Source organism: Eretmochelys imbricata, chromosome 4 (genome assembly GCF_965152235.1).
Source record: "Eretmochelys imbricata isolate rEreImb1 chromosome 4, rEreImb1.hap1, whole genome shotgun sequence".
NCBI classification, from domain to species: Eukaryota; Metazoa; Chordata; order Testudines; family Cheloniidae; genus Eretmochelys; species Eretmochelys imbricata.
In genome coordinates this window covers 101,830,001-101,856,389 of record NC_135575.1, presented here as the reverse complement: position 1 = coordinate 101,856,389, position 26,389 = coordinate 101,830,001, and the positions used below count along the sequence as shown (strand labels likewise).

The 26,389-nt window shown below is 45.1% G+C and overlaps 1 protein-coding gene across 2 annotated transcripts in view; it reads left to right on the top strand.

The window, feature by feature from the left end:
- Positions 1-23,632, top strand: part of TBC1D1 (TBC1 domain family member 1) — a 186,881-nt gene extending 163,249 nt beyond the window's left edge. For both annotated transcript variants that reach the window (XM_077815752.1, XM_077815751.1), the window contains exons 17-19: positions 4,219-4,388; positions 16,140-16,310; positions 17,703-23,632. In XM_077815752.1, coding sequence (XP_077671878.1) covers positions 4,219-4,388; positions 16,140-16,310; positions 17,703-17,903 — 542 coding nt within the window. In that variant the 3' untranslated portion in view covers positions 17,904-23,632. The remainder of the gene's footprint in view (positions 1-4,218; positions 4,389-16,139; positions 16,311-17,702) is intronic.
- Positions 23,633-26,389: the final 2,757 nt, after the last annotated feature.

Below are 26,389 nucleotides of genomic sequence, written 5' to 3'. Positions count from 1 at the left end.
GGAGTTACAAGGCTGTGTTATGCTAGAAAGTAGAAAACTGCCTTTTTCCTTTTTTCTTCATCTGTCCAAACTTTCAACACTTCAGAATAGAAGGTCATGTGAGGGTACTGCAAAACAAAGGTTCTCTAAAACCTCCTATTTACTTAGTGGTGGAGGAGACTTGGAAGAACAACATTTATTCTGTTCCAAGATTGTAGATAACTTGATTTTAAATCCTGATGTCTGCCGGTCATGCTGACGTTAATTTGGATGCCTACATTGCATTGTCGCTGGCTTGCAGCCCACTTACAGCAAGCCTTAGGGATGGATAAGCTCCTAAAATAAATGGGCCTTTGTTCACCGCTCACTATTTTATATATGAATGAGATATTTCAGAAGTATATAATCAATCCAACTTATACCTTAATACTGTATAGGTCACTTTGAGTTAATCTGCATGTTTTCTAGGGGCAGGTGTTGGGTCATGTAGATGTATTATTTTCTGCATAATTAGGTTCTGCTTTGTACTTCATCTTTCTTGATTCTTGCTTGGTGTTCTCTGTATTAATATTAAATACTGTAGATTCCCTTACAGAGCAATGTCCTGTATCTTTCAAGTTTCTCTAGACACATGAAGACAGTTGCTCACTTTCCATTATGTCTTTCAGAGCAGCCCTACCTCTTATAGAATGTACTGAATTGGAACTGGAGCTGGTTGCACTGTTTTTAGGATGAATGGGGTAGAAATATAAGATTTATTATCAGTTATTACATGTGCTTCATGCTCTGTCTGTCCCTCTGTGAGAGAGAGATGAACACAGGAAGGGAGTGAAATGAGTTATGACTTCAGGGTAAAGTCAAGGTAGTGTAGTGGGAAACTTTCATTCTGATGCAAGCTTCAAAAGGGAGAATATTTGTACACAGAAATGTAGTCAGCCAGTGTTTTCCTATGTTCTTTGCTGCACTGGAGAGACTTGTGGTTTTGACATCAGCATTTTCCCTCATTGCTCAGTTTCTCTTTCTATTTGATCATGAAGTCCGAATGTGTTTGGCATCAGCCTATTACCATGTAAGTTATTGTGATGCTACCAGTTCAGCAGCATGACCTCACTTGCAGGTTCAAGTAGAAGGAAGAGAGATAGGAAGCCTTTGTATAAACACAGATATATTTGGTAATTAGGAAACCTGAACTGAAAACAAAAATCCGCCTACCCCCCATATGGTTTCCCCCTGCCCTTCATAACTTTTCATAATATACTGAATACTTCCTCCTGTATCAAAGTCCCTCTTTGAAACCCAGAGCAGATTTTGAGATCTAGTAGCAAGAGAGTCTATGGAGGAAAAGAGCTTTTTGTATCTCCCCTGGCTAGTTGGATTGTGAGTGGTATCGTTGGCTGCTGTAGGGTAGCTCTCACGTATTTCCTATCTCCATAAAGACCTGTGCTAGATTGTAGGCTGTTTGTAAAGGAAAAAGGAAGAGATGGAAAGGAAGTTATGCTGAAAGGTAGCTAGATACTGTGGCTGCACTGTGCTGAATGTGTACCAGGATGCTGTCTTTATGGGGCCACCTGCAGCATTAATACACAGCTTACATTAGTAAGATTTCAAGATACACTACAAATGTGATTAGTTGTGTGGCTTGTTAGGATATTAATATGTTTATCAGATACTTATATTAAAAACAAATAAACCCAGATGCAGTTAGAAAACTGATTTCTTTAACTCAAGTCCCATACGCATTGTGTTATGTTTTCCTAATGCAGTTTAGCACTTCCCTTCAGTAGGTAAGAAATAGGGCTGAAGAAAGATTACACTCCGTTCTTATTATTAAAGTGTAGGTACTTACTGTTTTTATTAAAGTTCTTTAATTTATGATTCCATTCAAGCTCAGAACTGACAGCTGAAAATTAATAAATTCAGCTGCTTCCATTTACTTCTTCATAGAGTTCTCATGACCCCCCTCAAAAAACATAACACATACAAGAAGAGGTAACACTGTCCAATTTCACTGCATAGCCTAGCTCAGGGATCGGCAACCTTTCAGAAGTGGTGTGCTGAATCTTCATTTATTCACTCTAATTTAAGGTTTCACGTGCCAGTAATACATTTTAACGTTTTTAGAAGGTCTCTTTCTATAAGTCTTTAATATATAACTAAACTATTGTTGTATGTAAAGTAAATAAGGTTTTTAAAATATTTAAGAAGCTTCATTTAAAATTAAATTAAAACACAGAGCCCCCCAGACTGGTGGCCAGGACCCGGGCAGTGTGAGTGCCACTGAAAATCAGCTCACATGCCGCCTTTGGCATGTGTGCCATAGGTTGCCTACCCCTGGCCTAGCTTATACATAACTTAAATATGTACTGGATGTCTCGGGTGATAACTCACCAATCAGGGCAATTGATCTAGCTAGTGAAACACACAATTGACACTTAAATAATTGAATAATAATGGGTCCTGATGTATTGTGACAGGTTCCCCCCGGCATGCCACCTGGAACTGGGGTACCACTGAGCCCGTCTGACACATCAGCCTGGGCTCCCTTTACACTGTATTGTTGTGATAGGCCCTCAAGCCCCCTCCAGCACATGTATAGGTAGGGACACACCCAGCTGCAGCTACACACAGATGCTGAGATCAGCTCTTTATGGGAAGGCTCAGCTAAGGCACCTCCCAGTTCCTAAGGCATGCACTCAACTCTGGAGTGTAAACCCAAAATTATACTGTCTTGTGCTGCACAGGGAACTGTACAGCGTAAGCTCATGAAATTCACCCCGTCCCTCAATGTGGAGAGGAATGTATACTGCTTTCTGCCCCAAGTAATAACTCCCGCACATGCTGGTTTTAGACAAAACAAAAACAAGTTTATTAACTACAAAAGATAGATTCTAAGTGATTATAAGGATAGCAAACAGATCAAAGCAGATTACCTAGCAAATAAAACAAAAAAGCAAACTAAGCTTAATATTCTAAAGAAATCGGATATGAGTAGCAAATTCTCACCCTAAATGATGATTTAAGCTGGCTGGAGGCTCTTAAGGGCATGCTTCACTTGCTTGCAGCTTAAAACCCAGGTATTCCTTCCACAGGCTAGAATTCCCTCTAGCCTGTGTTCAGCCCTTCTCCCCCAGTTCAGTCCTTGTTTCTCAGGTGTTTCCAAGCATCTCTTCTGGGCGGGGAGTCAGTGAAGAACCACATGATGTCACTCCCCTGCCTTAAATAGCTTTTGCATGTGGCAGGAACCCTTTAATTCCAACTTTAGTTCCCATGGCTTTCAGTGAAAAAACACTGGTATTTCAAGATGGAGTCCAGTACCAGGTGACTTGGTCACATCTAGGGTCATAGCAGCAATGAGTCAGAGGCTGTTTATAGTGTCCTCAGGAAGGCTCCCTTCTGGGAGATTAGCATCTTCTAAGACCTATCCTCTTTCTAACGGCCCTGCCCAGCCAGCCATCTAGACTGATTGCCTTCTGCCTAGTGGGCGTTCCCCAGGTGTAAACACATTTGTAATAGGTGCATAGACAATATTCCTAACTTCAGATACCAAAATGATACATGCATACAAATAAGATAATCAGATTCAGTGAATCATAACCTTTTCAGTGATATCTTACATGACCTCTCTTGCATAAAATACATCATAGTTATGCCATAATCATATCATAATAATATTGCTATGAAGAATATGGGGCATAATGCCACATGTATATCTAATGCTTTAGAAAAAATCACAGCCCACTACACAACGCAGGCATGTGTGCACATGCGCACATTCACTCTCTCTTACATGTGGTTTTTTGTACACTATTTTTGCAGAACAGGAGAAGGAACTGCTTTACATAGCATTGCTCAGTTCATGCCCTTGAAGCATATGACTTAGCATAGCTGAAAATACAGTTTCTACATAAAATATATGAATATCTGATCCTTTCAAAAATCTCACACACTGTGTGTCTTATTGACTTCCTCTGATGCAGATTCCATGTATTAAAGAAATGTTTCTTTTTCAGTGTAAAACTTTTACAAAAGTTCCGTTTCCCCTTTCAATGTAAGGTACTGTTAAAAAAAATTGTTTAACTATAAAACACAATTACAAAAATGCCTGATTGGTGAATATTTCTAGCCTCTTGATCTCTATAGTGTATGAAGTTGTTATCCTTTGGAAATTTTACTGTTGTATTATTCTTATCAAAAGATGTGCTTGTTTTATGTACTTTTGTTTTTTCTTTGTTTTCACAGATATGCTCTTTCTTCAGGGATCAGAGGTTATATTTAAAGTGGCTTTAAGCCTGTTGGGAAGTCACAAACCCTTGATTCTGCAACATGAGAACTTAGAAACCATAGTGGATTTTATTAAAAGCATTCTCCCAAACCTGGGCTTGGTACAGATGGAAAAGACCATTAATCAAGTATGAGACAATCTGAACATTTACCTATTATCAAGAGAAATAATGTTCTTATTAACAGAAGTTAGGAGTAGTAGTATTCTTTTGTAAAATCACAATGGAGAAAAGTGCTTGTGCTATTCCTAGTTGAGAATAGGTTACTAATTGTAGTTTGGAATACGTTAAAGAAGCTTTCGAACCGTGTTACTCATCAGTACCTGGGCATCCTTACATATTAGATAGTCATCATTAATTACATTGTTAATTACATTTACAGTTCTGATTTTCACTAAGTGTATTTAATTGATTTTCATTTTGTTGGCAATAATACTGTATCCCATGTACAGTGCATTCTACAGGATAGGGAATAAGGTAGACTGAGTGTATACTAGGCTTATCCATTTCCAGAGAGTCTGATTCTCCACATCTAATTTCAGAAGAAAAAAATAGCTTTACAAGAGCCTCGTGCATGTTAACTTTTCTTACCCATGCCATAGACTTCTCTTTATTATTATGTCTGCTCTGCCAAGTTGTATGATGAAGTTTGTTAATAGACTCATAGACTATCAGAGTTGGAAGGGACCTCAGGAGGTCATCTTGTCCAACCCCCTGCTCAAAGCAGGCACAATCCCCAATTTTTTTTTTTGCCCCTGATCCCTAAATGGCCCCCTCAAGGATTGAACTCACAACCCTGGGTTTAGCAGGCCAATGCTCAAACCACTGAGCTATCATAGCAAAATGCTGTGGAACAGCAAACTTGTCTTCCAGACAGAGGAGATGGGGTGGTGCAGTCTCCTGCATTCAGTCATAGTACTGGGAAGCATTGAGTGATCCCTCAAGATGGCAGTTATTCCACTGGGGCAGAAATGATGAAACACTACTGTGATAAAAGGTGGTTCTAACAGCTGCACAGTGTAATCTCATTTATCCAAATCTCTTCCCTGTCCCTCAGTGTGAGGTACATGCTACAGAGAGCATCTATCTCATGCTGGGGGACAAGGAAGGGATTGGGATAATGTGGCGGTCTGGATAATAGAGAAGAGACCCGCAGTCAGCATTGCAAAGAGGCGGACGAGACTCCGGGTGCAGAGGAAGCCACCTTGCTGCTGAATGTCTCCTGTGGCAGCCAGGGAAACCTCTGTAGCCTCGCTGTCACAGGAGTGAGGGAGCAGGGTCATGACAGCAGAGCTGCAGAGGTCTTCCTGCGCTTCTGCAGGGCCAGTGACACCTGTTCCCAGAAGGTGCCGGGGGACGGTGGGGTGGCTGTGGTTCTGGTGGGATAGAGCAGAGACAACTCCCCCCAGCCTGGACTGCAAGGAGGAGGAGGTGGCCACCCCACTGCTGAATGGCTCCTGCCCCATCGCTTAGCCAAAATCCTGATTAGCTGAATAAAATCCATGTCGCCCATGCTGTTTGGATAATCGGGAGTATACTGTATTTGTGGGTCTGTAAAGAACATGGATAACCCGTGTTTGTAGTGGTCTGCATAGAGACCCTATTATCCTGAAAATGACCTGGCTGTAACAACTGATTCACAGTGAGGGGAAATACAGATGGCAAGTATTGCTATTTTATTATCTGTATTGCTGTAGCGCCTAGGAGCCTAATCATGGACCAGGACCTCTTTGTGCTAGGTGCTGTACAAACACAGAACAGAAATGTGGTGACTTGTTCCCCTTTCCTTTCCCCAAAACATGGTGAGGTTCACTCTGCCGTTGGAGCTGCATTTGCCTGTCCATAGATAGCCCTGGGGGGTGAGAAGTGAGAGTGGCCTTCAAACCAGAAGGATCCATGGTGAAAGCACTACAACCCTGCAGAATGGCTTTCCATTTGCTGGCAGCAATGCTCATTTAAAACAAACAGGCTCATTAAACTAGCTAAGGATTTTTCCTGACACTTAATATCAGAGGAAGGTGGGCAAAATTGGAGGGGATTGGGGCTTAGGGGGGAAGGACATTAAAAGTGTTGGTACTCTCTGGAGGGGTAGATTATGTACAGTGCACAAAGGCCAGAGTACAGGGCTGTACAGAGAGACCTACGCCTAGGTGATTTGAGGGAAACTTCTAGGTCTGAGCAGAAGCGACAGGGTATTTTGCCCTGCGTTCAAACTGCTCTAGTTTCAGAGCAGGCAGGTAAAATGACCTGAGGACTGAACAGCTGCTCTCCTTTGATAAGGACGGCTGCTAGAGAGAGCAGCTCATTGATCGCAGCTTCTACAAGGCTACTAGGCAAATCCGTATCCTCCCACCTCCCCCAACTGTAGCCTGTGGCTTTCATGCCATAACTTGCCCTAAGTTGGTTAGCTTTTAAGTGAAATTTCTGATTTGCTTAACGTTCTGTCCTTTTGGAGTTGATGCTTTGGTTATGATAGCAGGGACTTCCCTCCCCTCTCTGAGTGCAAAGGAGTTTGGAAGACAGCGGTCATGACAAAACTAACAGTCTGGCTTGCAGAATGCATAGGCTGATTCTGAAACAACTGTGTGTTTTCTGCAGAATCTTTCGTTTTCATAGAAAATGGAAATCCCATAAATGCACATGAAAAATAGGAAGAATAGTAAGAGGCCAATGAGGCTCCCTCAGGAGCTCTTTAATGACGTGAAAATCAAAAAGGAATCCTACAAAAAGTGGAAATGTGGACAGATTGCTACAGATGAGTACAAAAGATAGCAAAAGTATATAAGGACAAAATTAGAAAGGGTAAGACACAACATGAGTTATACCTTGCAAGGGACATAAAAAGCAATAAGAAGAGGTTCCATAAATACATTGGGAGCAAGGGAAAGCTGAAGGAAAGTGTAGATCCTCTACTTAGTGGGGAAGGAGAGCTAATGGATGCCATCAAGAAAGCTGAGGTGTTGAATTCCTATTTTGCTTCAGTCTTTACTAACAAAGTAAAATGTGACCAGATTCTTAACATAGTTAATGTTAACAACCAGGGGGAAGGAACACAAGCCAAAATAGGGAAAGAAAAGGTTAAAGAATATTTAGATAAGTTAGATTTATACATCTAACAGCAGAGCCTTATGAAATTCACCCTAGAGTACTTAACGAACTAGCTGATTCAATCTCAGAACCGTTAGCGATTATCTTCAAGATCTCATGGAGGATGGTCCCAGAGGACTGGAGAAGGGCAAACATAGTATCTGTTCTTTTTAAAAGGGAACAAAGAAGTGCCAGGGAATTACAGACCAGTCAACCAAACTTGGATACATGGAAAGATACTGGAACAAGTTATTAAACAATCAATTTGTAAACACCTAGAGGATAATAGGATAATACGTAATAGCCAACATGTATTTGTCAAGAAAAATTTATGCCAGACCAACCTCACATCCTTCTTTGACAGGGTTACTAGCCTAGTGGATCAGGAGGAAACTGTAGATATGATATACCTTGATTTTAGTAAGGCTTTGACACAGTCCCACGTGACAGTCTCATAAGCAAACTAGGGGAAGTTGTCTAGATGAAATTACTGTAAGATGGATTGAAAGACCATATTCAAATAGTAGTTATCAATGGTTTGCTGTCAAACTGGGAGGCTATATCTAGTGGGTCCAGCATAGATCTGGCCTTGGTCCGATACTATTCAATATTTTCATTAATTACTTGAATAATGGAGTGGAGAGTATGCTTACAAAATTTGCAGATAACACCAAGCTGGGAGGGGTTGAAAGCACTTTGGAGGACAAGATTAGAATTCAAAATGCCCTTGATAAATTGGAGAATTGGTCTGAAATCAACAAGATGAAATTCAATAAAGTACTACATGTAGGGAGGAAAAATCAAATGCACAACTACAAAATGGGGAATAACTGCCTGGGCAGCAGTACTGACGAAAAGGATCTGGGGGTTATAGTGGGTCACTATAGGGAGCCAGGGTGGCCTCCCTCCGAACCAGAGGGGAAAGAGCCACCCTCTCAGCCTGAGTGGGCGGGGCCAGACCACGCTTACTCCAATCCCTAGAAGGTGAGGGGTGGAACAGGAAGTACAAAGGGCAGGGCCCTTTGCCCAGTGAGGGCAGCACCAGGGAGGGAGACAGACACAGGTTGCTGGCTGTTCTCTCCAGACCCTGCTGCCGACCCAGGGGAGGCCCTGGGCCAGGAGGAACCTGACCTGGAGGAAGGACTGAGGCGACCAGAACTGCCAGCCGCTGAGTACCCGGGGGACCTGGAGGGGCCAGGCTGTAACCCGGGCCAGCATGAGCCTGACACAGAGAGAAAGCTGGAGCTGCCAGCAGCTGAATACCCGGACGAGCTGGGGGGACTGGAGAGGCCCGCTTGAGAGACCGGGTAGGAAGTAGCCCAGGGGCAGAACTGCACAGTGTGGGGGGTGTATTTGGTCAGCGGGGCTGCTGACCCAGCGGCGGGACCCTCTCCTCCCGCCACTGTCGGGGCCCTGGGCTGGAACACAGTGGAGTTGGGTGGGCCTGCGTTCCCATACCCCGGCCAACCCGCCTCGGGTAGCAGAACTGTGCGCTACAAACCCGTGCCGGCGCTCCCCTACCCGAGGGGCGCGCTACAGACTCGTGCCGGCGCTCCCCTGCCTGAGGGGCGCACTACAGACTCGTGCCGGCGCTCCCCTGCCTGAGGGGTGCGCTGCAGACTCGTGCCGGCGCCCCCTGCCTGAGGGACGCGCTACAGACTCTGGCCGGCACACCTTCTCCGCTAATTCTCCAGTGTCCGAAAGGTGTGACTAAGGCCGGCCAGTGGGACAGTAGCTCTCCATCGCCCCCTAGAGGCTCAGTGGACTGATTGAAACCTGTCACAAGTGGTGGAGAATGCGGGCAGCGATCCTTATCCTTGCAGGAAGAGGTTAGAGCGAGGGGCCTCTGAAGCTCCCTTAATTGAAAGATGGAAATGGAAAGGCTTATCCAGTTCCTGGCTGAGAGCCAGCAACAGCAGCAATTACAACTTGTACAGCAGCTGGGTGCCCACCAGCAGCAGTTGCTTCAAACCTTGGGGGCCCAGCACCATGAACAACAAACCCAATGCTTCCAGCAGCTTGCAATCCTGTGGCCAGGCCACGGTGGGGCTCAGCCGGAGAGGGCGGCCACCTCGACCCCTCCTGCCCCACTGATCCGTCTGGGCAAGATGGGGCCTGAGGATGACCCGGAGGCCTATTTGGTGACCTTCAAGCAGGTTGCCTCAGTGGCCGGTTGGGCACCTGACCAATGGGCGACCTTCCTCACCCCATATCTGACGGGGCTTGCCCAGAAGGCTTACCGTGGACTCCCAGATGATGAGGCCCGCATTTATGCTTGAGTGAAAGTGGCTATCTTGAATGCCTTTGACATTACTCCTGAGATGTTTCGGCAACGGTTTCAGGAAAAGGTCTACCCACCGGGTGCCAGACCCCGGGCCGTGGCCCAGGAATTGAAGGACGCAGGCGGCTGATGACTACAACCTGAGTGTCAAACAGCGGCTGAGGTGACTGAACAGGTCATCCTCGAACAATTCATGCACATCCTCCCGACCCAGGGGAGGGCTTGGGTGTTGCAGCACCGGCCACAAAGTCTGAGCGCGGCCGTCACGCTTATGGAGGACTTTTTAGAGGCAGAGGCCCCGATAGGACCAGCAGCCCGCCCCCCAAACCCTGGACCCAGTGCACAGAAACTTGAAGGGGAGGGGCCCACCTCCCAAACTGATGCACGATACCGTACCCGACGACCAGATGGCAGCAGGACCGATTTTCCCCGACACCCTGAGTCCACACCACTCTCCGCCTTTGGACGCTTAACCAGATCACCGGGCCCCAGCCAACCCTGCAGCCCCACCGGTGCACCCATGCAGCCGGGGTGCCCAGAGGTAGGACCTTGCTTTCGATGTGGCGAGTACGGTCATCTGCAACAGGGCTGTCCTGCGATGGACTGCAACTTTGGCCTGCTGTGCACCAGGGAGCGACAGGCCTGTCCACCCTCTGTGGCCAAACTGACAGCCCCCATGGAAGTCGCTGGGACCCACGTTGTTGGTCTAGTTGATTCAGGTTGTGGGCAGACCCTTGTCCACCAGGCACTCTTCCTGGACACTGAGCGGACCATTGGGGAAGTACGGATTCAGTGCCTACACAGAGACGTGAAATCGTACCCCACGGTTCAGGTCCCCATCACGGTGAACGGAGCAACTCAGTTAATGAACGTGGCAGTGGCGTCATCCCTCGCCTCTCCAGTTATTCAGGGCCACGACTGGCCAGACTTCATCGAGGTGCTCCGATCCCTACCCACCGAAGAGGCGTTCGAGGGAGCTCCGCCTGAGATGAAGACAGGCCCCGACTTGAGGTCCAACCCCGGAGTTGCCCCAGTTCCCACACCTGGGCAGGACAGCCTGGAAACGGCTGGCCCCCCTCCTGACCTGGTGGACTTTAGTCGAGATCAAAGGGAGGACCCTACGCTCCGGTTTGCCTGTGAACAGTTGGCCCCGGTGGATGGTGAGGTCAAGGAGCCCCAGCGCACCATCCAATGGCCTAGGTTTGAACTCAATCACGAGTAGCTCTATCGCATTGATTGAGACCCCCAGACCCAAGAGGTCCGGACCCAACTCGTGGTCCCCCGCATTCATCGTCGGGCTGTCCTGAAGCTTGCACATGACATCCCGGCTGCAGGCCATTTAGGGCAGGAAAAAACTGTGGCTAGGGTCCTGGCCAAGTTCTTCTGGCCCGGTGTCCACAGTGCGGTGAAGGATGACTGTGTGTTGTGCCCGGACTGCCAACATGCAGCCCTGGCAGGGGTATGGAAGGCCCCCCTGGTCCCTTTACCAGTCGTAGGTGTACCATTTGAGCAGGTAGTGATGGACGTGGTGGGGCCTTTTCCAAAAAGTAAGGCGGGCCATCAATACATCCTTGTCCTGATGGACTACGCCACCCGCTTCCCTGAGGCCGTCCGCCTAGGAAGTATCACCGCCCGCACTATCGTTGCAGAGCTCGTGAAGATCTTCACAAGGGTGGGCCTCCCACGGGAGATACTCACTGATCAAGGGACCAACTTCGCTCCTAAGCTGTTCTGTCAGGTATGTGCCCTGTTGGGGATTAAGAAACTGCAGACCTCGGTCTACCATCCCCAGACGGATGGATTGGTTGAATGTTTTAACCGGACCCTGAAGGGAATGTTGCAGCGTTTCCCCACCCAGGACCTCCGCCAGTGGGACGAGCTGCTCCCTCCTTTACTACTGGCAATTCGAGAAGTCCCACAGGCGTCCACGAAGTTCTCCCCGTTTTGAGCTCCTCTATGGGCGGCAACCCCACAGGGTGTTGGACCTCTTGAGGGAGACTTGGGAACACAACTCATCCGCAATGCAGGGTCTCTTACAATACGTCTTACAGCTGCAGGGGCGGCTGGTGCGGGCAGGCGAGCTTGCGAAGGAGAACTTAAATGCAGCCCAAAGAGCCCAGGCGCAGCACTACAATCAGGGCGCCCAGGCTCGATCATTTGGGCCAGGAGACCGAGTACTCCTCCTGCTCCCCTCGGAGGAATCAAAGCTTTTTGCCCGCTGGCAGGGTCCGTATGAGGTCCTCCGCTGGGTAGGGCCTGTCACCTACGAAATTCAGCAACCTGGTCGCCGTAAGGAAAAACAGATTTATCATGTAAATCTCTTAAAACCCTGGTAGGAACGGGAAGGACTACTAGTTGCCCCGTACCCCCGCGAACCAGACCTGGGGCCCCAACCGCCCGAGGAGTCGGATAATGGTGAGCCCCAGCTAGCCGAGACACTCACAGTCGAGCAGCAAGAACAGGCCCTCTGCTTAGTAAGGGCATTCCCCAAGACGTTCACCATGAAACCCGGGTGGACTACGCTCACCTATCATGTGATCCAGACTGAACCCGGAGTGGTGGTCCGAGAGACAACCCGGCCATTGCCTAGGCGAATGCGGGAGGTCGTAGAAGAGGAAGTCCAGGCAATGTTGGATCTGGGTGTTATTGAGCGCTCCCAGAGCGAGTGGCGGAGCCCCGTCTTCCTCGTACAAAAGCCGGATGGGAGCCGGCAGTTTTGCATTGACTTCCGGGGGGTAAATGCCATTTCAAAATTTGACGCCTATCCGATGCCCCGCATCGATGAGCTCCTCAACCATCTCAGGGAGGCCTGTTATATTGCCACTTTAGATCTCACAAAGTGGTACTGGCAGATCCCCTTGGATCCCAGGTCCAAGGAGAAAACAGCATTTGCCACCCCTTCAGGGTTGTACCATTTCACCCGGATGCCTTTCGGCCTCCATGGGGCCCCGGCGACCTTCCAGCGTTTGACGGACCGGGTGTTGCAACCACACACAAAGTACGCTGTGGCCTATTTGGACAATGTGGTCATCTATGGCAATAACTGGGAGGAACATCTTAACCAAGTAGTGGCAGTCCTCTGGGACCGCCGCGCAGCCGGGCTTATGGCCAATCCAAAAAAATGCCAAATCGGGCGGGAGGAAACCACTTACCTGGGATACACCTTGGGCCAAGGACAGGTCCGCCCCCTCATCGGGAAAGTCCAAGGACTCCAGGAATATGTGCCGACCACAAAGAGGCAGGTACGTCAATTCTTGGGCTTAGCTGGTTATTACCGGCAGTTTGTACCCCACTTCGCAAGCGTTACAGCCCCGCTGACGGAGCTCTTGACCAAGGACAGCCCCCGCCAGGTGCATTGGTCCGATGAATGCGAGACGGCCTTTCGAACTATCAAAGAACGACTGTGTAGCGATCCAGTATTCTTCAGCCCTGACTTTCAGCGTGACTTTATCGTTCAGATGGATGCCTCAGGAGTAGGGTTTGGGGCAGTCCTCTCACAGGAGGTGGACGGGGAGGAACACCATATTGTTTACCTCAGTCGGAAGCTGTTCCCCATAGAACGGAACTACTCTGTTGTGGAGAAAGAGGCCCTAGTGGTTAAGTGGGCGGTCGATGCCCTCCGCTACTACGTCCTTGGAGCCCCCTTTATACTGGTTACGGACCATGCACCCCTGAAGTGGCTTAATAAGATGAAGGACAATAATGCCAGGCTGATGCGGTGGTATCTAGCTCTGCAGCCCTATGCCTTCATGATTCACCATCGAGGGAAGGGACGGGACAACGCCAATGCGGACTTTCTATCCCGCCTCAGAGAGGGTGAGGATACCAGCTCCGATGGTCGGGAGCTGGATTTGAGGGGTGGGGTATGTAGGGAGCCAGGGTGGCCTCCCTCCGAACCAGGGGGAAAGAGCCACCCTCTCTGCCTGCGTGGGCAGGGCCAGACCACGCTTACTCCAATCCCCGGAAGGTGAGGGGTGGAACAGGAAGTACAGAGGGCGGGGCCCTTTGCCCAGGGAGGGCAGCACCAGGGAGGGAGACAGACACAGGCAGCTGGCTGTTCCCTCCAGACCCTGCTGCCGACCCAGGGGAGGCCCTGGGCCAGGAGGAACCTGACCTGGAGGAAGGACTGAAGTGACCCGGACTGCCAGCCGCTGAGTACCCGGGGGACCTGGAGGGGCCAGGCTGTAACCCGGGCCAGCATGAGCCTGACACAGAGAGAGAGCTGGAGCTGCCAGCAGCTGAATACCCGGACGAGCTGGGGGACCGGAGAGGCCCGCTTGAGAGACCGGGTAGGAAGTAGCCCAGGGGCAGAACTGCACAGTGTGGTGGGTGTATTTGGTCAGCGGGGCACGGATGGTTCTCTGCTGACCCAGCGGCGGGACCCTCTCCTCCCGCCACTGTCAGGGCCCTGGGCTGGAACGCAGTGGAGTTGGGTGGGCCTGCGTCCCCCTACCCCGGCCAGCCCGCCTCGGGTAGCAGAACTGTGCGCTACAAACCCGTGCCGGCGCTCCCCTGCCCGAGGGGCGCGCTACAAATCCGTGCCGGCGCTCCCCTGCCTGAGGGGCGCGCTGCAGACTCGTGCCGGCGCTCCCCTGCCTGAGGGGCGCGCTGCAGACTCGTGCTGGTGCCCCCTGCCTGAGGGGCGCGCTGCAGACTCTGGCCGGCACACCTTCTCCGCTAATTCCCCAGTGTCCGAAAGATGTGACTAAGGCCAGTCAGTGGGACAGTAGCTCTCCATCGCCCCCTAGAGGCTCGGTGAACCGATTGAAACCTGTCACAGTCACAAATTGAATATGAGTCAACAGTGTGATGCAGCTTCTAAAAAGGCTAATATAATTCTGAGGTATGTTAACAGGAGTGTCATATGTAAGACACGGGAGGTACTTGTCCTGCTCCACTCAGCACTGGTGAGGCCTCAGCTGGAGCACTGTGTCCAGTTCTGGGTGCCACACTTTAGGAAATATGTGGACAAATTGGAGAGAGTCCAGAGGAGAGCAGCAAAAATGTTAAAAGTTTTAGAAAATCTGACTTGTAAATTTTAAAAAAAACCTGGGTTTGTTTAGTCTTGGGAAAAGAACACTAGGGGGGGACCTATAACAATCTTCAAATATGTTAAGGGCTGCTGTAAAGAAGATGGTGTCAGGGATAATCTATGTATTCTTGGTCCTGTTTCTTGAGGTTCCCTCTAATCCTATGTTTCTATGATTCTGTGATTTACTTGTACCTAAACTATGTTTGAGATCCAGTCTTTAATGTTCAGAAGCCCAAATATTTACACTCATGCTGCAATAAAACTATTAGGGATCATTTTTATAGTGTGAGTAATAAACAGGTAATATGAATTCTAAAGTTGTTACAGTCATTTTATTCAGCTGATACCTTCTTAAATTATGTTCCTCCTGTAGCAATGAAAACTTTACCCCTTGTATCCCAAAGCAAAGGAGGAAACAGGCAATATTTCTCATTACTTCAATGTGTATCTCAGATGGGAATTGACTTTTGACTCCTTTCTAAGAGAAATCTGACACAAGAAGTTAAAATAAGGAACAACTGATTAACTTCAGTACTTTGGGTATTTTCCTATTGTATCTTTATTGAGTGACTCAAGTTTAGTTTTCCATTTGTTTCTATGATTTGACATTTGTGTCATTCTCATTTCATCTTTTCATTGCATTCAGTGAGGTAGTTCAGGGACCTTAGAGTAATACAGTCTACCACTTAGCTTTCCTGGAAAATTGGAAAGCGGATATACTAAGACCACAAGCAGAGGGGAGAACATTATAGTATTTCTTTGCTCTGGCTCTCTCTCAATGTACTTTGCTTTATTTGTCTGCCTTTAAAGTATAAGGTCTCTTTAGCAGGGTGTGGCTCAATATTTGTCTTGATAAGGACTGAAGATACTGTCAATGATTAACAGCTAGTGATTAAAAATAGAATTCTGCTCCAACATGGTTTAATGTTTCCTCTATGAAATCCTTTGAAGTAATGATAGAATTTTAATATTTTTTCAGACACTAAAAATGTTATTATATAACAAGGTCAGAAATAGGTGAAGTAGCTGCACACACAGTACTTTTCATGTGAAGCTTTTGCTGTGCTATACAAAGGTAGATAGGTATTATCCACATTTTACATGTGTGGTGGCTGAGACATAAAGGGGTCTGAGCTACAGTTTTCAAAAGTGACACCCAAATTTGGATACCTCCATTTTTGGATGCCCAACCTGACTTAAGTTTGATACCTAAAAATGGAAACACCTAAAATGGTGGCCACTTTTTGAAAACTTTGGTAAAAGTGACCTCTCAAAGTCATACAATAAATTAATGTCAGAATTTGAAATGAACTCATGTCTGACTCCTGTGCATGTCCTCTACCCATTGGACATCACTGCCTCAAGACTATGGGACATAAGCTAAAAAAGTATTCTACACCATAAAAATAAACCAACATAATTTTTATGCATTTGATTCTCTTGATCTTCATAGCATCTAATACCATTATGTATATATCAGGTGTTTGAAATGGATATCGCCAAGCAATTGCAAGCTTACGAAGTTGAATACCATGTGCTTCAGGATGAGTTGATAGATTCGTCTCTCAATGACAATCAGAGAATGGATAAGTTGGAGAAGGCAAACACTAGTTTGAGAAAACAGAACTTTGATCTACTGGAGGAGTTGCAGGTACAGTTTATATTTCCATCTAACGAGCCATTGACACCATTGTTTGTTCATATTTTCAGAAGAGACCATTGTATAGAGGAGACACGGGCCAGATTTGATCCAGGTTAAGGCATAACTGAAATCACTGTCTTCAGTATTTATTATTTACAGTTGGTACCAGATGGACTTACCAGTATTTAAAACCTTTTAAGTTTGTCTGAAGCAGAGGTTCCCGAATGTAGGGCTTTCTGGTGGCCTGTGGAAAGCTGGCTGGAGTCACATGATGCTGGCTCATTTCAGTTAATGAAGTTTAGCAGCTGGAGAAGACAGCTAAAGATACATTCATGCAGTCTTAACATTATTTTCGCATTTAAGCAATTGCTGTAGTCAGGCAGTCACAAATGGGAGAGATGTCTATGAGACACATTCTCTATTAAGAGATGATCCTTGTTATGAGAAAGTTTGAGAACCCATGATCCAGGATGATTAGAAACACGTGAAATAGTACATCTTGATGTCCATGTCTGACCTCAGTCCATTCAATCTGCAGTTGTCGATGGCTGCTTCAAAACTCGCCCTCTGTGGGACGAGAGAGACAAGGCAGCTCTTCAGAGATGGTATGCTTGGTCTCTGAAGGAGCTGATCCACTCTGAACTCCTCATGGCTCCTTCTTTCTGTCTGATCTGCAAAGAAACATTTTAATACAACTTCTGAGTACATGGGTAGTTAGAAGGGAATATGGGGGTAAGAGATGGGCTATATATTTAGATTTTCAAGCCTCTTGGATCAAAAACAAAAACTTGGAAGCTAGATGACACAGTAGGTAAGATGGAATACAGGCCTTTGGATGCTTATTCAAATCCTACTCAGCTTTGTAAAATGTAACCTCTAGGCACGGGAAACATAGTGGAAGGTTTGTTCCTCAGTCGTTCGCAGACACATTTTTTCCTTCTGAGTCATGATGTTTCTGCACCTTGATATCTATGGAGTGTAATTTTGTAGTGAGTAGAGCCCTGGATTAATAGTGATGCTATTCTTAATTAAATAGATCTATTAGCTAATTATGTGTAGATTTAACTTTTAATCTTCTCTGCTCTTTATTATATTCTAGGTTTAATCACACTAGTGCCTAAACAGTAAAGATTAGAAAGAGAGAGAGAGAGAGAGAGAGAGAGAGAAAATGGATTGTTGTCTGTAGACAATGCTATTTATAAGTAATACTAAGCTTGTGGAAGTAGCAGTACTTACACTTTAATTCAGCGTGTGTTTTCTACATAACTGGAAAATCTACTGTAAATATGACCTATCTCAGTAGGACCTTTTAAAAGCCTGAAGGACTGAGGAGAACTCTGTCTGTAAGGTCCACTCGTTTCACAGTTTTTAGGAAATTCTTGTTTTCTTTTCCCACTTCAGGTGGCAAATGGAAAGATCCAAAACCTAGAAGCTACAGTAGAAATTTTACTGAACAACGAGTGCAAATTGAAGCAATCCATTCTCACTCTAGAGCTGGAGAGGAAAGCTTTGCTGCAAACAGTGGAAGATCTACGCGTGCCGACAGGCAGCCCAGGTGGAAAACATCTACTTACCAGGCAAGAGTGCATGGATGCCAACTGACAGCTGCAATTGTAATGGAGCAGACAAGTTCCACAAAGGGAAGAACTGTTTTTTACTGTCATCATTGGGATTTGACACCGTTGTCTTAGCATTGTCCATGCCTTGCTGTAGCCGATTGAGGGAATGGGAGTGTCTGCAAAAATATGAGAAGCACGTTTCTCAGGGAGGAGACTCTTGCTTGTTAACTTACAGAATTCTTATGAACTATAAAATATGCAATATAACGATGGGCAGGAAAAATTTATCTTTCACTAAATAACATATGTACACTCCAGATACAATGTACTGTAAATATTTGCACTCATGGACTCTTCCATAAGTGCTTCTAAACCTAAGTGCTTCATATTGGTTACGTGTGTTCCTTTTTCTATTTAGAAAACTCCACGTTAAATAGCATGTCCTGTAAAAGGCTGGAGAATTACAGCAGTGAAGAGCTTCGGAACTGACTCTGCCTTTTTGGGGCTACACAGTATTAGCATTCACAGATAGGTTTGCGATCATACTAGATAGATTTCTGAGGGTGTAATTCCCCTGTGACTCGGCTGGGTTCCACTAGTCACCTTATTAAGACCTCTAATAACTGCTTTGTGTGCTTAAAGGTGTTAACTTAGTGGACCCTGGAGAGCTGGACTTGGTTGTACGTAACTATAATTGTGGGGCATTTTTCCATCAGTTTTTATAAAACATACTGTTTTAATACGTTTTGTTTTGACATCTATTGTTTTAGTACTGTTGATTGACATGATCTGATAAATGTATCATTGAAGGTAACTGAATTTTACTTTCCCAACAGAATACACTGACATTGTCATGGTAGAGTCTGTCACTGTCACAGCATTGTAGTGGATTTATCATCATACCTAAAGGGGTCATTTTATTTATTTCTGATCTGCTGTGTGATGTCAGACAGCCTCTTTCAGGGAACCGAATGCCTGCTGATTTTTAGTTTCATTTGATACTCATTGCCTATCCACCCTTTGGAGAAGAACAATGTTTAAGACTTTTTCTCCAAAATGGTGGAGGCACTTCAAAGCTTGATTTGGTGCCAGACATATTTAAACTGCTTTATAAAGGATATTGGGCTAAAGTATGAATTAGGACCGTGGTCTATTTACAACGCCTCTTTTGAGAAAGATTACACATTTTAAAAAGTTCACTTTTCTGTAAAATACAATGAAAGTAGTTTTTTGGCCAGTTAAAGCACCACTTTTTCAACTACAGGTGCAGTAATGTCTAAGGAGATCCAGTTAACTTGTTGTTGTTTAATTAGACCAAAGAGTACCACAAATTTGTTCTTCCCCAAACTTAGTGTTACAGGTATCAACTTGCTGCTATAGTGGAGATTACTATTTCAGATGTGAGTTTCCTAAATTGTCAATTTCTTATTCTTAAAATATTAGGGCACATTTATTTCTCTAATCCACAATGTGGTGGAAGATCTTTTATCTTCATGCATGTTTCTCTATGATACATTTTGCTTGCAGCTGTAATGTGCATCTCTGATGCGAATCAAATCCCACCATGTGGATTAAAGTGGAGAATTTGCTCTTTAATTTCTAAACCACAGGTTGACTCCTGTAATTTCTTAAATGTGGCTGGTTCTCCAAATCCACACTGTTTGCTTAGAGTCTAAATTCCATACAAGCCAGACATTACAAATCTCTTTACCTCTTGTGTTTTGTTTTTGAATTGAGAAACCATACAGAAGCTCACACTTCACATTTTAAAATCTCTTTACATCGTACTCTTTTACAGTTTGAGGGCGAAGTTATGTTGCATTTGGACATCTTGGAGCCATTACTCATACATTGGCTTTTTACATTAAACAAAAGAGCAACAGAGAAAAGTTAATGATCCATGCCAAAATTTATGTTTGCACGTTTTGTTGCAAATAAGAACAAAAACAAAGTTCTCTATGTGATAGTTCAGAAGCTAATATGTTAAGAGTTTCCCTGAGATCACAGTGGGATTTTTAAATAGTTATTAATGAAAACTGATGGACATCAAACTTTTTTAGACACACTAAGAACCCCAGTTGTGAACTTGGGACCTGCGTCTGTATCTCTTGGCTCAGGTTGTATATTTTTGGTATGACTCAAGGAGTGCAGTAATTTGGCTCGTGTTCTCCTTCTCTCCCAGTGTCAGTGGAGGAAAGCCTCTGGCCCAAAGATTTTTTCAAGAATATATTTTCCTTCAGACAATATGATGCTGAGTTGAGATGGGGGCTAGAATAACTCTTCCCAGAGGAAAGTGTGGTCAGTAGGTAGGCATCAGTTTTCAGTCTCAAGTGTCCACATGTTTGTGACAGTTTGACTTTGCCAAGAAGCAGAGCTTTCCGGGGTGAAACCTGTCCATTTACAAATGCACCAGATTTTGCTAAAGTTGCAACTACCCCACGTGACTGACACACTGAGGCCCAGGCAATCCCCAGTACAGGATCTGAGCATTAATAGGACAACTGCATTAGGATCTTCCCTTGCTTACATGGAATCAGATGCGTGTGCTGTTTCTATGGGATCATTTTCCTGCCTTTTCTACCCTGTGCCACTAGATCTCAAGGGGGGGGCAGGATGGAAAAGTGTGGAGTAATGGAGGTGCCCTGCTCCAAGTCTCCAACCCTTGCAAAGCCCAGGCGTTTCCATGCATAAATGAGACAGAAGTAATTCAGCTTGTATGACACCCCTGACACACACCTTCAGGTCCCCTCTGCTCCTGGCGACTCTATCAATAGCAGTACAGTTCTGTGTTGCCAGGGGGAGAGGATCCTGAACTATCCCTACAGGCTGGCTGCTGTATCAGAACAGAAGGCAGCTCCCTTACCTGTAGTTAGCAGATACTAGCGAGTTGGGAACCCATAAATCCATGTCCTAGCCCGCAAAAGGGAAAAATCCTCCCTCCCTCCCAAAGGAATGGTCTATGGAAAGCTGCAAGTTGAAGCTCACTGAATTTTCTCCCCCTTGCTTCTCCCACAGGTGATTAGTCTCTGTCCCTTCCCCCATCCCCGCAATGGTGCACAGAACAGGGGGAGAAAAAAGAAAGGGGGAAAAGGAGAGCAACTTCCTAGGATTCCCCAGGAGATGGTCCCAAGAGTTCATTCCCATGCACAAATTGCGCCTTAAGAGGTGCTTTGCTGTCCTCGTTCTGTGAGTAATGTAAGGGTGCTGATGATGCACACTAGCGTACCAGCTCAGAGATGCACTGTGAACAGGAGAGGGGGTCAGCTACGGCAGAAGAGAGACTTGGCCTGTAATGTGGCAAGAGCTAATCATGCCGTCTGCGACAAGAAAGAATCTGCTCCACTAGTGCTTTGCAGTCAACAGTGCCCGATGGTCTGACGTGTGGAATGCCACCCTGCAATAGCAGGCTTTCTTTTCCTTGTCACACATATGAGGACATGCCGCTGCCCTCATTGCTGGCTCGTTGGCATGTCTATACCTTGGCCCATTTATTTTTAAGAGATCATTATATAGAACCTGAGAATAATGATGACACAGTGCCCATCATCTGAGGAAGTCGATGCACTTTACAAAAGTGGGTAAGCATTATGATTCCCCTTTAATATAGAGTGAGGAAGTAAATCACAAAGGAGTTGAGAGACTTATCACAGGTTGCACAATGTTTTAGTGGTAGTTCAGACTAAAATCCAGATCTTCTGCGTGCCAGACCTGTACTCTCAAACACTAAATAATTCTGCCCCTAGTTGGTTACTGCAAAATTTCTGGCTTTCTCTGATGTTACTGTGGTCTTCAGAACCATGGTATTTTCTTTTCACTCTCAATTCCCCTTTTTCCTCCCCTCCCCCTCCAAAATGTACACTCCACAATGAGAGTGCTTCTTCACGCTTTCAAAGGAGGTGGATAAATCTTAGGCCAGATTCTGTATTGCAACTCTCAGGAGAGACAACACGGGAAGGCAGAGGGGATCAACAGTGGCTTCAGCCTACCTGTGTGGCTCTCAGATTCAAGCACTAATTAGAACAGTGTCTTGGGGCTGGTCTGACTACTAGCAGCTTCCTCAGACTTCCTAATACGCTATTCTGCAGCCCAAAATGTCCAGAGGACACGGTCCTGGAGTAGTACGTAAAGGGGCAGAGCACAGGCTGGAATCTGACCCAATGACTGTAATTACACTCTTCTTCCATTGATCTCACAGCCCACACACCCTCAGAGCCTGATGGGCAGGTGTAGTTCAGCTGGGAAGCTTGGCTTATGGAGAAGAATGGAAGCCTGAGGCACCATGACTGTATTTTCATACTGGAGGTTTTGGGTCTTCGGTTTTTCAACACAAAGTTGAAATTTTCCATAGAAACTAAACAATTCACATTAAGAATTTCATTTAGTCAAAACCCAATTTTCTGTCCAAAACCAGGTTTGATGGAAAATTTCTGACCCACCCTACTTAATACGCTACATTAATGTATGCGTCCCCATCTCTGAGACACATGTAGATATTACAGAACTGCTGGAGCAATCTTTAAAAAAAATTCTGCCCTATTACAATTGCAGAATCTGAATATTGAACTAAAGTGTTGTTTGTTTACTGTAGTGGAAATTAAGCTCCATTTGTTTCATTAGTGCTTGCTGTATGGGGGCGTCTTGTGTTGGGCTGTGGGACTCATTTGAAAATGGGTGTATTGGCAAAAAGGGTATACCTTTATTTGGGTGGTTGGGCCACTTTCCCTTTCTTGGAACAGATTAATATTTGTTAAATTGGTTCCGTTTCACAAGCTATTGAGAGATGATGCAAAGAAGCCATTGGCAATGCACATCAACAAGAATCTTGGACCTAAAAGACCTGGGAAGTGGCTGTGTATTCCTGAGTGCTATCTACTGGTACTTTATCAATTAACTCTTTACAGATGTACAGACATCTCTTTTATAGAGCACTCCTGTAACACAGGCAAGGTGGTCTGGTGTCAGGAGGCAGAGTTGTGATGGGCAGCAAATCCTTTTGGCCTGAGGGTGAGAGATTCTCTCTGTTTTTGCTAAGCATTAGGAATGAATTGCTAGGTCTGGGCTAGAGAGCCGGGATGAGAGCAAGTTCCACAAAAGGAGATAGAATTTTGTAGAATCGTACTTCTCTCATTGGTCAGAGGAAAGAATGGGGTAGAAGTGTGAGTTCCTTTGGGCAGGGGAGAGCAGCTGGGGAGGTTGGGGTTCTACAATGATTTGTGTATTGTATTTGAATATTAATGGCAAGAGTCCCGAGAACCCAGCATGGGCGTTCTTTTATGTTGCTTTCAAATAGACATCCATTAATTAATGAAAGTTCTGTAGCTGGCTCGCGGGAGAAGAATAAACAACATTTTTACTTTATATGCATACACCTTTCCCATTCTTTTCAGCGCATGTGTCATGTCTGTTTGAAGACAATTTCACCCTTACTGGAATAAGAACATCACATCTGTCAAGTTTTAAGGCTACCCAGTAATGGTCACCATATTCAACTGTTAACAATTACACATTTCTCCCCTTGAATTTAAGAGACTTAAGACCATTCCTGCGGGCCTTATATATGTGAGCAGTCCCGGGGCAGTACCATTGTGAGTGACGGGAGTGAAGCTTTGCATGATCATATCCTGAACTTGATTTCTGGCTTCTAGCTGTGTAAATGATTTCCATATATATTTTGTGTGTATACAACATATAAATGACTTGTATTTTTATATCAATGAACTTAAGTTTGCACATTGCAGTTTTTACCCAGTAAATTTAATTTTTAAATGTTAACCTCTTCTGGTTTTGTTTTATCAATTTACTGTAGTGACAGTGTGTGTGAATATCAGTGTTTGCATTACACTCATTTCCACCTGTATATTTTTTGCTATAGTAGGCACATTCTGCATGGAGGATAGTGCGCTATAATTGAATATACAGCTGATTAACAAAATGAAAATAAAGCACTGGAATATTTATATAACTTTAAATTGAAATCTATTTGATGGGCTTCTGTTGCATAGGGCAAAAACAATTGCTAAGGTTTGAAAGACCCAAGCTCTATCCAAGTCAATGACATATTGCACTGTCTTCCATAATGGTCAGTATGGTGCATTCACACCCAGATTGGATACGTGTATTACTAACTTTTTCCATTCCTTTCTGTCAGTACAGACGAGCATGTATTACATGATAATGTGACAATTAAACTGCATGCTTTAATTTTAAAAGAAAAAGAAATGCTCAGTGGCTGAAATCCTGGCCTCATTGCAGTCAGTGGGAGTTTTGCCACTGACTGCAACAGGACTAGGATTTCACTCAGCATATATATGAAAACAGAAGATCTTTATATCCCACTTCTCCTCTACACTCCCCTTACTGAATACAGATGGTATGGAAGACCAGAGAAGAGAAAAATATTTTCCTAAATCTAATGGATTTAACATTTTAAATCATGTGATTACCAGCTGAAGGAATTCCTGTTTTTTCTAGACATGTCTGATCTTTGTTACTGATTCCTTCCAGCTGCTGTTTCCCTCCATCCTGTACAGAAGCACATCCCATTGCACTCCCAGATCCCATTTCCTTTCTCTCCAAAATTCAAACTTCCCTGCCAATATGTCTGGAGTTTAAACACTTTATAATTAGTTTGCATCTGCACTAAAAGAGTGTGGGTATGAGGGAACGGATCATACAAGCATCATAACCTCCATTTGCCCATTGAGTGTCTCCAAGTTGCCAGCTAATTGGAGTGTTGATTGGGTGAATGGGGATTCTGAGGGCTGAGCATCTGGGTGAATGTTTCTCCTTCTTTGCTAATATAGTTCCATGGGTTTTGGTTATGTAGTTGGAAGGTTCTTCCAGAAATCTGAAGGCAACGGCCCAATAGTAGGAGGGCAACTGTAGTATTCTACATTTTCATGTAAGACTCTTATAAAGGAACAAATTTATAAGAGGGATGTGGGGAGCTGGTGACTGTAAGACATTTAAAAAGGAATCTCGAAAATCTAACACATATATGAGCCAGGCTTTAACGGTATCAATAGTATTTTCTGTTTCCTGTTTAGCAACAGACTTTAAAAAATACCAAAACAAAAAACAAATACCCCACAGTTCTTTTAGTGGGACAGTTCCCTGGCCTCTACGAATAGATTTGAGCTGCATTATATACTATTATACTGTGTGCTAGAAGTGGAGGAGGGGAGCAAGGAATCATATGCTAAACATTTATGCTTGCTCAATCTTTCGGCCTCAGTGTAGGCAGACAGTGCCTTCCTTTTCCTTGAAGTGATTTTGACTATTTTCTCTCTCAAATCCAAAAATCTTTTCCGGATGTAATGATCTGATTACAATTACGATTACAAGACTAAAATTAATCTTGATATTTTAGTAGGTTATTTCCCCCTCTTGCAAATGACCTGTTTTTAGAAGAGTGTTTTTACTTGTGTGCACATAACTTTCATTTAAAGCATAATGCATCTGAGGGAGACACTATAGTGACCTATAATAGCTGAGCAGTTTTTTATGAGTATTTCCCTATATAATCACAAGAGGCTGTGATGGAGGTATCTCAGATACCATTGTGTGGCACCTGCACCTAAACGGTGACTTCCTAAGGGTGACCAGAACTGATTGAATACTATTTGTTTCATGATATTTGGCTAACATCCCTGTTTCTTAATTGAAAAATCATTTTACCCTGTTTGATAAGTTCTAATAGTGACTGCTCCAGGGCTGTTTCATTGCTGTGTGGACTTCCAGACTTGGGCTACCAAGAATCAATTACAGTAGCTGAGACTTGTGATCGTGAAGGTTTGTGACTGCTGCGAGAGAGAGAGGGGAAGGTGGTCTGCATAATAGGAAAACCTCTTTAAACTGCATCTGAGACATCGGCGGTGGTGCAATACTTCAGACAACCAGACCATTCATTATTTTTGGTTTCTAAATAATTCAGCAGTTCAGTGCCTTGGGTCAGACAGAAATAAATATAATTAGTCCATTGCACTGCTCTTCAACTCTAAGGTCCTCAACAGAATCGTATCACTTAGTTATCCTCAGTTAACATCAAACCTTGTCCTGGTCTCATCTTTAAATGCCTGAAAAAAGATGGAGGTACCTAAATATGGGCACCTGAGTTCAACAGTGTGGCCATAAAATCTTTGTAATCATCAGGTTGCAAAACTAGATCAATAGGGTCAGATCACTGCTTTAATACACTGACTCTGTCGGGCGGTCTGGGGGGGGGGGCGGCTGGGAAAAGGGAGGTGGGGTATTGAAGTGGGAGCCCCAGCAGAAATTGCAGCTGCCTCACTGAGGGTTGGAGCTTAAGGGGAGCCCTTGGTGGTGCCACATATCCCCTCTCCTTTGAGAAGCTGAACCATGCATATCTCACATCAGTTGTGCTGGCAAGTGTAGAAGGTAGGAGGGTAAGGCATACTTGCATCTGCATTCGAACTGTGGTCGGCATTGCATGGGGGAAGAAGAAAGTTCCATAAAACGTCTTTCTCCCAAAATCTGTCCCATGGTGAATAAAATTGTTGGCATGTCTTA